Raw genomic sequence first — 12,176 nt, 5'->3', positions numbered from 1 at the left:
AAGAGAAAACAGAGCGGAGGGGGGAAAGGCCGAGACGGACAGATAAGCGAGTGAAGTGAGTGAGAAAAGGAACAGGAGAGGCTGTGGCGGAGGGAGATAAGGAGGAAGGATGGAGAACTCGGTCTGCGAGGAAATGCCCAGGGAGGTGAGGGAGGCGAGGGCGCCCCGGGAGCGGCGCGGAGGCCGGGAGCCGGTGCGCGAGAGAGGGGCGCGCGAGCGGGCGCGGGGCGGGACGCGCGGGAGCCGGCGGGAGGGGCCGCGGGGGCCCCACCTCGCCTCCCCGCCTGGGCCGGGGGCCGGGCGGCCGCAGATTGGCTGGGGCGCGCGGCGAGGCCGGGGCCGGAGCCCCGAGGTGGGAGGCGCCAGGATCACTCGTTGCGCCCGGGAGCCGAGCACTCGGGCCAGCACTCGGCGGCTGCAGGGGAGCGGCGGGGCGCCGCGCAGCGAGAGGCCGGGGCCTGCGCAGCCATGCGGGCGGCGGCGGGGGGCGCGCGGGCGGCCGCGCTGGCGCTGCTGCTGGGGGCGCTTCACGGGGCGCCGGCGCGCGGCGAGGAGTACGACTACTACGGCTGGCCGGCCGAGCCGCTGCACGGGCGCTCGTACTCCAAGCCGCCGCAGTGCCTCGACATCCCCGCCGACCTGCCGCTCTGCCACACCGTGGGCTACAAGCGCATGCGGCTGCCCAACCTGCTGGAGCACGAGAGCCTGGCCGAGGTGAAGCAGCAGGCGAGCAGCTGGCTGCCGCTGCTGGCCAAGCGCTGCCACTCGGACACGCAGGTCTTCCTGTGCTCGCTCTTCGCGCCCGTCTGCCTCGACCGGCCCATCTACCCGTGCCGCTCGCTGTGCGAGGCCGTGCGCGCCGGTTGCGCGCCGCTCATGGAGGCCTACGGCTTCCCCTGGCCCGAGATGCTGCACTGCCACAAGTTCCCCTTGGACAACGACCTCTGCATCGCTGTGCAGTTCGGACACCTGCCTGCCACCGCGCCTCCAGGTAGCGCCGCCGCCGCCGCCCTCGCCCCCGCGCGCTCAGACAGCCCCGGGCACAGCGAGCTGGGCTCTTAGCCTCCCCGGAGGTGCCACCCCCTCTCCCCCTCACACACACACACACACACACACACACCGCCTTCGCTCAGCCCCGCGTACCCCGGGAACTGTCCCCCACAGCCTTCCAGCCTTCCCACCTCCCACAGACCGCCAAAGCAGTGCCTTCCCCAGGCTCTGGACAAGCTCGCGGGCTTTCCCCATCCCAGGTCCGTTCCTGAAGACGCCCCTGGCGTCCCTGGAAGCGCCCACCTTCCTAAACCTCTGGAGTCCCTGGGTAGCCCCAGTGCTGTCCCCCCATCCTGGGGCGTCCCCATAAACGCCCTGTGGCCTCTCTTAGCCCAGGAATGCCCAGGGTCGCTAAGCAATGCCCAAGCCCGTTCACCTCCTTCACAGCTCTGGACCCCAGGGCACCAAAACAAGCATCACCTCCATCCCGTGTTGGGACCTCGGTAGGGGAGAAGGGCTGAGGGAAGGGGTTTAGCGGAAGACTGGGGTAAGCACACTCCTGGGCTATGGTTTCCATCCCCCATCCCACACACACACCCCATTTTCTGCACCTGAGCCCTAAATTCTCCCCCTCTCCCCCCCAATCCCCCAGGTTGGGAGACCTTTGGGTAAAGCTCAATGCAGGAAGAAAGAGATTGCCAGGGTCTGCCACTGACATGGAGCCCTTGGGAGAGCTGCTTAACTTAGAGCTTCGGTTTTCTCATAGGTAACATAGGAAGCCAGCGCGGGTTCCAGAAGCCAGTGAGATCCTGAGTGCCACCTCCCAACCACCCCCAGTCCCATTACCCTTAATCCGTCCCTGGTCTCAGCCTCCCTTCACTGTGCACCCCCACAGCCCACCCTAAATGCCAAACTCCTCCCAAGCAGAGTAAGCCTGGGCCGGGCACCAGACCCAGGGAATAAACAGCGGTGTGAGCAGAGGAGCTGTGTCTGGGCAGTTAGTTTAGGAGTCTAGGGAGCCCCTGATGCTGGAACTCCCTGAGAGGCAGCACTGCTCTCCCCTTTTCCTGTCGGACCCCACCACCCCCTACCCACCCGCTCAGGACTTGCCTTATCCCATCCCCTCCTGAGAGTCAGGTAGGGGTCCTGTGACTGGGGAGTGTGCAGACAAGGGAAATACCCTGTCGTGGGGTTGGAAATGGGACCAGGAAGCAGGGAGAGAGCCAGCTCATGCAGACACAGCGCAGTCCCGAGCAGGGATCCTGGCGCAGCTCCTTTTTCTGGTTTTCTTGGAACCCCAACATTAACAGCCTGTAAGGCAGGGAAATCCCGGGCTCGGAACCCCACCTGGCCCTGCCCTCCCAGTCCTGCCCTCTCTGTAGCCAGCCTTCCCCTGTGGTGGGGCACCCACCTGGAGGAGGCAAAGACATGGGACAGAGGTCAGGTGCTGTGTGGTGGCCTGAGAACGAGACGCAGCCTCAAGTGTGTGGGTGGCCAACAACCAAATTGAGAGTATTTCATATAAAAATTAAGAGTTGTGGCTTCCCTGGGAAGATCAGAAGTTCTGGCAATGCTAAGCTGCCCACCTTAGAGGGTGGTGCCCCTCAGTTTACCACAGTCCCCGCCCTGGCAGTGTCCCTTGTCCCTTGACCCTGCATTCCTAGAAAGCTCCTGCAGATCACCCCCACCACAGCACTAGCCTGGGAGTCACAAATCCTGAGTCTTACGCTCAGTTCTCAATAGTTCTGCAGACCTAGGTGCTGGCCACTCTGGGCCTCAGTTTTCTTTTCTTGAATAGTAAGAATACCTACTTCACAGTTTGAGGATTAAATGAAACGACGTTTAGAAGAAGCACGTCACGGCTGTGGTTGCCAGCGCCCTGGAGCTGTCGTGCCCACTGGGACAGTTTTGTCCCCGTGCAGCCTCCTCTCTTTTGAACCTCACAACCACTCCGTGAGCATCATTACCATTACCGTCATCCCAGTTCCTGATGACAGAGCACAGGCTTGGCGGGGGAGGTGGCTCCTCTGTGGGCTCCTCATAAGCCTGTACTCAAAGCGGTTTATTGAACTCTGATCCCCTCGTGAGCCTCCCTCGCGTCCACTTCTGCTTCTCTCTTCACAGTGACCAAGATCTGTGCCCAGTGTGAAATGGAGCACAGTGCCGATGGCCTCATGGAGCAGATGTGTTCCAGCGACTTCGGTGAGTGTGGACCCCACGTGGCCACCACCCCAGTTCCTTTCCTTGACACACACGCACATGCACACATGTCCACAACCATCACACTGAATACTAACAGTTTCTGCATCATGGATTCCTCTTAGAATCTGATAAGGGCCATGAACCCTCTCCCCAGAGAAATGCAGCTCTTTTTGCAAGTTATCTCAGGGGCTTCAGAAGCCCCTCAAGGCCATGGTTCATGGGCCCAGAAACCATCTCTGGCCAGGGCTCCTCTAGTCCTCCCCTGGCACCTGCCCACAGAGGGGCCTCCAGGGCTGGGTTCTCTTTAGGAGAAGCAGGCTAAGCCCGGAGATGAATGGCGGCAACCGGGGGAGAGATGGGCCCCAGGATGGAGGGACAGCACCCTCATCCCCGGGCACCTCGGCCTGGTACCCGATGCACCGTTGGCCAGGCGAGCTGCAGTCACTGGTCCCACGGCTTCATCCTGGGGCCTCTCCACTCCTGGGACAATGAGCCAAGTCTAGTCAGGCCCACACGACCCAGCGTGTGGCCTTTGCCAAGTTGATTCCTGTTTTGTGTCTTAGACTCCCTGTCTGTAAAAAAGAGATAGCAATGAAATCCTTACTTGAGCAAGACTTTTATGTCATTAGTCTGTTTGTAAAGAGATTACTACTGTTGCAAGGTATGTGTGTGTCCAAGGGAGGGAAAGAGGGGGGGTAGGGGGAGAAAGACAGATAGAAAGATTTTATAACAGTTTCCTTCCCCGGGTGGAGTCATTCTCTGGCATCTCCCTGGCTGCTCACAGAGATGGGGATCCAGATGCCTGAAGAAGGGGGAGACTACCCTAAGGGACCCCCCAAGCTCCAGACTCCCAATCCCAACTGTATAAAGCTCTCTGCAGCCATCCTGAGTGCCCCAGATGGGCACCCCAACCACTCTGGCCTTCAGCCACCTCCCCCACCCTCACCCCTACATTCACACTCTAGACACACCACAGAAACACTCTCATACATAAAATACACAGCACCACACATCACACTTGCACCCATTCTACAGTCACACAGATTATAGTGGTGTGTTTGTACCAGGAAGAGTTGGTTGTGTGCACGCTTCTCAATCCAGCGCTCTGTGATGTGGTGGGTCATGGTGGGGGGTTTACCCCATGGAAGCCAGCACATGCTACAGGGTGGGCCACCTCCACCAGCTGTGAAATATTTATCAGCCCACCATTGCTCCAAACACATACACACACACACACACACACACACACACACACACACACAGCCAGAAATCCCACTTGGAAGCATCCCCAGGGATCATGAAGTCCAGCCTCCCTCTGTCACAAGAACCCCCCCCCCCAACAAGCCTCCCCTTCCAGTTGGGCAGCTCCGCCTGCAGTATTTCCTAGGGAGCCCAACACCCTACTCCACTCCCCCCCTAGGAGCTCTCCACCCTGCACTTGGTGTCATGGAAAGGCAGGGACTCTGGGGTTAACCTCATCTGCCCCCCCCCATACCTCAAGGCTGAAACATAATGTCGGTGAAAATCCAGCACATGATATGAGCTTCAAAAATGTGCCCATATAAGCCCACCCTCCCAAGCCCCAGGCTCAGAACTTCAGGCACAAGCACCAGCTGTGGGGCCACCAGCATCCGGAGCAAACCTGCCCATTCTCAAATGGTCCCTCTGTCTACCCACCCACCCCCACAGTGGTTAAAATGCGCATCAAGGAGATCAAGATCGAGAATGGGGACCGAAAGCTGATTGGAGCCCAGAAAAAAAAGAAGCTGCTCAAGCCAGGGCCCTTGAAGCGCAAGGACACCAAGAGGCTGGTGCTGCACATGAAGAACGGTGCTGACTGCCCCTGCCCACAGCTGGACAGCCTGGCCGGCAGCTTCCTGGTCATGGGCCGCAAGGTGGACGGACAGCTGCTGCTCATGGCCGTCTACCGCTGGGACAAGAAGAATAAGGAAATGAAGTTTGCGGTCAAGTTCATGTTCTCCTATCCCTGCTCCCTCTACTACCCTTTCTTCTATGGGGCTGCTGAACCCCACTGAAGGACACTCCTCCCTGCCCCACCCAGCCAGCTGTGCCTTGCCCTCTGTCCCCACCCCTGGGGCATTCTCACTCTTCCTGCCCATCTGGCCTTACCTCTATTCCCAGGCTGACCCAGCCCGACAGAGAGTGGTTCCCTGAAGAGCTGTTACCAGCCCTGGCCTGAGGAATGGCCATGGGACCCAGCTGTCCTTGACTGAGGGGTTCTGGAGTCCCTCGGGACTTCTCTTAGGAGCAGGGCTTTCTCATCTGAAAGCCCTGGGTTTCAGAAAGTAGGTGGAGGGAGGAGAGAGCAAGGGAAGCATGGGGGGCGCTGAGCAGCCTGATGATATCTTTTCCAGAACAGACCATACTGTCCAGCTCCCCTCTGTTGGTGGAGAGGCCTCCCCTTGGGGAGGAAAGTCTTACTATTAGGCTGAGCTACCTGGGGGCCAATTCTCACCCCCACTGCCCCCTCGTGTCATCGTAGTCCCCCAAAGGAGGGGCATTAGGGCCGCAGCACCTTCCAGCCACAGTTCCCCACCTTCCCCATCCCTTCCCCTTTCCCTTCCAGCTAGACTGGAGAAGCCCCGCCCAGACCCCCTCCCATAGGCTGCTTTTGGGGGTTCATCCCTCAGCCTCCGCATTTCCCTTTTACCCTGATGATAAGTAAATTATTGCTACGAAGCAAGCCCGTAGGTACTAGGCTAGATGCAGGCAAGGTTTGGTTTTTAGGGTTTTGTTTTGGCTTTTTTTTTTTTAAGTTTTTAATTAAATCAAAGAAAACAACAGTTGGTTTTGACTAGGTTATTTCTTTGTCGGCTGGTCCCCAGAGGTGGAGAGAGGGAGGCTCAGAAGGGACTTTTAGAAAGAGGCCCTTGTCATAACCCACGGCCTGTCCACACAAGCATACTTGGAATGCCTAAGAGCAAGGCTCATGTCCCTGTAGGATCCCTTGAGAGCACAGAGGTCACCCTTCTCATCCCCATCACTGGGTGAGGGATGGAGATGACCCTCCTTTGGTTCCTGAAGAGGGAGATGCCAAGGTCCCCAGCCTTCTCCCATGGTCAGAACGCTCTCACAGTGCTGCAGCGCCTCCCTGACAAGGCCTGCTCCTCAGATCCCAGAAGGCTGGAGCACAGGAAACGACTCTGAAGAGCCAGGGCCTAAACATGTCACTCCTACCCCTTTAGCACTCTGACAGCCCCCCACCCAGGCACTGGTCCTGAATTGTAGAGATAATGGTGTAGACTTGTGCTGCAGGGACCAGAGGATCAGTATCCCCTGGGAGCTGGTTAGAAACACAAGCCCGGGGGCGGGGGTAGATCCCAGGCCTGCTGTATCAGAATCTGCATTTCAACACATAAACCTTCAAATCATCTAGAGAACTTGTGCAAAATACTAGGCCCCACTCTCTGCAATTAAATCCAAATCTCTGGAGGGTGCTCAGAAATCTGAATCTCTAGATGCTCCTTGGGGTGGTATGCGGCCTGTGTTGAAAACCTTGATCTAGATAAGCCAGCAGCTGAGGCAGGAGGAGGGTGAGGGGCTGAGGTTACCTTAGACTTGGAGGATCTGGGTTCTGCACGCAGGAAGGGAGCGGCTCTAAAGCCAAGGGGTTTCTTCTTCAAGCTCAGAGCAGATACGGGCTGCTACCTTGAGCTGAACGGGGCAGGAGGGGAGGCGGCTTAAAATGGAGGCAACAGGCTCCTGCTACTCAGGGAAAGGGTGGTGTGAAGAAAGAGTCCCTGGGGGTTTGTCAGGAAAGCCCAGCAACAAGGCAGAGGTCCCCACAGCAGGGGGCTGGGGACACCCAGAGCAGCTTTCCTCACCAGCGACAATACAGCTGCCAAGTCCAGTCCAGGCTTCCTGCTCCTCCAAGACAACGGAGCCACACCCTCTGGTGAGGAGAACCTCGGCCTCCAGGGCTCTCAGGGAAGCAGGCTGCCACAGAGAAATGAGAAAGGCCAAAGGGCCCAAATTCTGCTGTGGGGCCAGCGTGAGCTAACAGGTGGTCTGACAGCCTGCCCGTAAATCACCTCCCTGGGCAGTCAGGTGGCCTCACCACAGGTCAGGAGCAGCAGAGGCCTGCTTGTTCCCCCTCAGCTCTGAGGAAGCCACTGCCGCCCACCCTCACCCAAAGCCTGCCTGGCCCTCCAGATCCCTGAATCTGCCCCTTGTCTTCCAAACTCCTACCCCGACCAAATGTTTACGGACACTTCTATGGTCAACCAGGCCCAGGGATTATTTTTCCACTGAACACACAGGACTCAAAGCTGCTTCTGGCTGGAGCACAATAGTGACCTCTGTCAGGTGCTGGCAGCCAGTGAGATGGAGCAGGCGGGGAGAGGCTCCCTTAGCCCATCCTGGGAAGCCCCAGTAAGGCACTCCTCACCTACCCCCAACACAAGGGTCAAGCCCTGCTCTGCTCCCACCATCTGCTGTGAGACCCTCCCCGCAGTCTCTGGCCAAGAAGACTCCTTTCAAAGACCAGGAAAGGCCCCGCAAGGCCTGAGCCCACCCTTCACTTCCTTCAGTCACAACATGCTCCCTCCTGGCTGGCCTAGGGACAGACAGCTGGTGCTGCCCGGTGAGCATCTGGGCTGTGTGTCAGTGAACGGCTGCATCTGACAGAAACCCCAAGAAACAGCGGGGCTTCTCTACACAAGAGGTCTGGAGACGGGCTGCGGGGAGGTCCGTTTCCCTGACTCATTCTGTCTTCCTGCCCTGCCAGGGGGTGGCTTCGGTTCTTGTGGTTACAAGCGAGGCCTCGTCCTCCCCACTTCTCAACCACATTCCAGGTGGCAGGGACAGGCTGCGAGCAAAAGCAGCGTGTCAGCTGCCCCTGGCCCTTTTGATCAGGAAAACAGTAATTTCCCAACAAGTCCCACCTGGTAGATTTCCATTATTTAGCTCATTGGCCAGAACTAAGTCATGTGGCCACCCCAAGTTGCAAGGGAGTGGAAGAAGTCAAGTGTTTCAGTTGGGTGCAAACTCAGAGTTCCTATAAAGAACAGGAAGGATTTGGGGTGGGCTGCTGAACACTCAGGATCAGGTGAAGAGAGGTAAGAGAGCCCCGTTCTGGGTTCCAATCCTGTGACTTAGTTACCGTATGACACTGGGAACATTGCCCACAACTATACAAAGGAAATGTATGTCTATTTCACAGGGTGGCTGAGTGTCAAATAGGGAAATATATGAAAAGTTCCTAGAACCAGTTAGTGCCTAGCATTTAGAAGATGTTCATTAAATGGTAATTAATATTTTTATGAACCAAAGGCCTTGACCTAGCTAGCACAGTGCCTGCACATAACAGGTGTTCAGTACATTCCTAATTGGTTAACTAAGAAACACTACTGGCAGGAAGGCAGGGAAAAGATGGGAACATCTGATCTAAATCCCAGAGCTGTGACTTTCAGAAGGAGAGAACCTACACTTGGGAGTTTGCTTCAGAAACTAAACACCCAGGTGAGATGTAAGCCAATAGAGAGGAGAAGACATGATACTAGCAATCAAAAAATGTCAAGCCCGCGCTGGGTGGCAGGCACTATTCCCGGCACTTTGGTATTCTAACTTAATCCTGCCAACAGCCCTTTGAGGTAGGTACTATTATCATCCCCATTTTAACGATGAGGAGGCTGAGGTTCAGAGAGGTTAATGAACCTACTGAAGGACACACAGCTTGCACATAGTGGTGGCACTAGGATTTGACCCCATGCTCTTAACCACTATACTACTGCCTACAGGGGGCGAAGCCGAGTGGGGGTATGGTACAGACAGCAATGCCTCTGCCACCCTGCCTCACAGGAGGGTTTCTGGAAGCCCTGCTCAGATCCCACTCCAGGGAACCTGAGAGCAGCAGAGGGGCCTGCCTCAGAATGCAGTTTTTCCCCTAACTTCCAGAGCAGTCCACCCCCGACCCCTCCTCCCCTCGCAGCCCCATTAGCATCCAGCCTCTTGAGCCCCACAAAGGAAGCTCACATCCCACAACTGTTTAGTAGGCTGTAATCCTGGCTAAAGTTCACTCCTTGGGAAAGCCAACATGGGGGGTGGTTGCTGCTGGAATGTGTGTGGCTGGGACCCAGTGTCCCAGCCCAGACTGCCGGGGCCCTGAAGAAAGCAGGTGGCCAGGGGAATCCGGAATCCCCAGCCCCCAGCTGTGCTGGAGAATGGAATGTGCTGCTCTGGTGTGTTGAAACAGACCCAACCAAGGAGGAGTGGTGCTGGCAGTTGGGGAGGTGGGGGGTGGACTCCCACCACAAGGCTGCCTCTGTTCCCCTGGAGGCTGAGCCCACTTGCCAGGGCTAGGGACAGGCAGGCCCCTCTGGTTAGCTCAGTGGTGGCTCAGAAGATCCTGGTGCTAGTGGGGGCAAGGCAGACCGGGGGGAGGGTGAGAGCCGGGACTGTTATGTTCACCCAAATGCCTCTGATGAGGCGTCTACAAGCACCTGTGGCACAGTTCCCACTCTGGCTCCATGGCTGCCTAGCTCCATGACCTTGCACAGGTTACTTGAACTCTCCGGGCCTCCATTTTACTCCTCGGTTAAACTGAGTTAATAATGGAGCCTGGCTTCTAGGATTGTTGTGAGGTTTAAGACGTAGTGTTCGGCATGTTGCCTGGCACAGTGCTCAGGAACGTAGGTGTGCTCATGATCTCAGAGCCAGGTAGATGCTAGAACCACGGCCTCTCACAAGGGGTGCCTTTAAGGTGCCATGGAGGTAAGGGCATGAAAATGGACCTGTTTGGCTTCAGCTCTGAGGGCCAGGTGATAAATGACTACAAATGATAAATTCTGAAGACTCCAGAAACCAGGGCCAGTTCAAGTCTGCCAGGGCTCACGAGAGACTGCTCCCCATCCCCCCCAACCACAAAAAGAGGACAGAGCCTCAACTCGAGCCAGGCTGTGGGAGCTCTGCCTGCCCCAGGTCTGCCCCAGGTCTGTCCCAGCGGACACCAGAGATGGAGTAGAACATGGGTTCCATCCCTCCCAATGGGTCCCTGAGAACAAACTGGGGACATCTTTTAAACCAGGCATCCAGGAGTACCTGGGTGGCTCAGTTGGTTGAGCGTCCGACTTTGACTCAGGTCAGGATCTCATGGTTCATGAGTTTGAGTCCCACATCGGGTTCACCGCTGTCAGCACGGAGCCCATTTTGGATCCTCTGTCTCCCTCTCTCTGTTCCTCCCCCTTTCAGGCTCTCTCAAAAATAAACAAACATTAAAAATAAATAAATAGAAAGTAATAATAAACCAGGCATCCAACTCTGTGATGGACAGCCTGTCCTCCAGGCCACCTCACATTCGGTCCTCTCCAAGCTGTGGGCCGCAGCCAGCTGTAAGACACAGTCCAATCCCGGTAAATCGCTCCATGGCTTCATTTCCCAGTGGTACCTACATTTGGAAGTTGTCTGTCCCTGGCCTGCTCTCACTGAGGCCCTCACTCACACTGAAAGGGGACAAGGAGGTGGTCCCCTGGCTTCCCTTCTGTGAAGATCCAGACCCCAGATGGTGAAACCCATGTTTCCCAAGCCCCAGTATCCTATGTCCCAGACACTATTCGTGCTACAGACTCTTTCATCAACATTAGGCATGGTTTTCCTTTTCCCAAGATAAAATATTGACTCTGCTTTTTCAAACTACATGCTGGCCTCAGATTCTTTCCTGAATAATAATCTTATTCTCTGATTTAAAAACAAAACGAAACAAAGCAAAACAACCCACCACTGCTCTAAGCCATCCAGGCCATCTAGGACAGAGTTATATTCTTAACATTGCCACAATGAGAGTAACAGACTGGTGTTTATGAGCATTTATCGTGTGCAGGTACCATGCTCCCTGCCTTGAGTAGATGAGCTCATGGACCCCTCACAGCAGCCCTAAAAGGGGGAGGTCACCATCAGGGCCATTGTACAAAGGAAAGCAGCACAGAAAGGCCTAAAGGCAATGCCCCTGTGGCAACTCACTCCAGTGTGGCTGCCGCTGATGGGAGAGTAGGGCCACGTGTGGGGCCGGCCACAGCAGGCCTGCTCCTTACAGCCCGCAGACTGTCCCTGGCTAACTCAGGCTGCTCCTGCTCCGAGGACGGCCCTCTGGTTCCATCCTCTAATGCTGGGAGAACACGTATCTTCAAATGGACATGCTGTAGCTCCCAGAGGGGCTGGCCGGGATGATCTCTGAACAGGCTTCCAGCTGAGCCGCTACCCATGACACACGCCATCCACAAGAGTGTAGGCGCGGCCCCAGTGTCCCTCCCCTGGGCCTGCACCATCACTGCTGTCCCCTTTGGTTCCAAGGCCCTATTTTCCACTCCTCCAACATCTTTACGGTTTCTATGGACCACCAGGCTGCCGAAGCCACTCTGATGCTTTTTAAACTGAACACGGTCTTCTGTAAAAACTGCTGGGGCTCTCCCACACTAGGGGAAGTTCCTGAGTTAGGAAGAATCTCTCTGGACCAGACCAAGGCCTCTGAGCTGCACAGGCAGGGGGACATGACAATGTGGCTGCAACCTAACCTCAACTCTGCGGCAGGGTCTCTCCTCCCCTGTTCACGGCCCCAAGCCTCCATCCGGAAGACCCAGCTCATACTCAACTCTGGTCTGCAAAGTGCCAGGTCAAACCTTCCATTGCCACTACCTAACTTCCCTGGGCCTCAACATCCTTACCTACAAAATGGGGAGAACACTGCCTACCTCATAGGGCCATCCTAAGGATAAAGAGAATAACGTGTGTAAAGCACTTACCACTCAGACTGGCACCCAGTAAAAACCCACAAACCCTGCTTTCAGGGAACTGCTAATCCGTCCCATCTCACAGCCAATCCTCTTTCAACTCGCCCCCAGACCGAGGGCCGATCCTTTTCTGCTTTCTGAGAGGGATTAGCTGAAATCTTTCCATTCTAAAGCCTGCATTGCTTAGTGCTGGCCAAGCCCTGGTCCTAACCCCAACCCCTCGCAATTTGGTCACAAGAC

General features: G+C 56.4%; 1 protein-coding gene across 1 annotated transcript; it reads left to right on the top strand.

Moving 5' to 3' along the window:
- Positions 1-468: 468 nt before the first annotated feature.
- SFRP5 (secreted frizzled related protein 5) lies at positions 469-6,222 on the top strand. The gene is made up of 3 exons (XM_039230199.1): positions 469-991; positions 3,115-3,192; positions 4,882-6,222. The coding sequence occupies exons 1-3, from the start codon at positions 469-471 to the stop codon at positions 5,226-5,228; spliced, it is 948 nt and encodes a 315-aa protein (XP_039086130.1). The 3' UTR covers positions 5,229-6,222.
- Positions 6,223-12,176: the final 5,954 nt, after the last annotated feature.

This window comes from Hyaena hyaena, unplaced genomic scaffold (genome assembly GCF_003009895.1).
Source record: "Hyaena hyaena isolate Hyena2069 unplaced genomic scaffold, ASM300989v1 scaffold_44, whole genome shotgun sequence".
Lineage (NCBI taxonomy): Eukaryota > Metazoa > Chordata > Mammalia > Carnivora > Hyaenidae > Hyaena > Hyaena hyaena.
The sequence above is the reverse complement of the archived record's forward strand: the minus strand, read 5'-3'. Positions and strand labels throughout refer to the sequence as shown.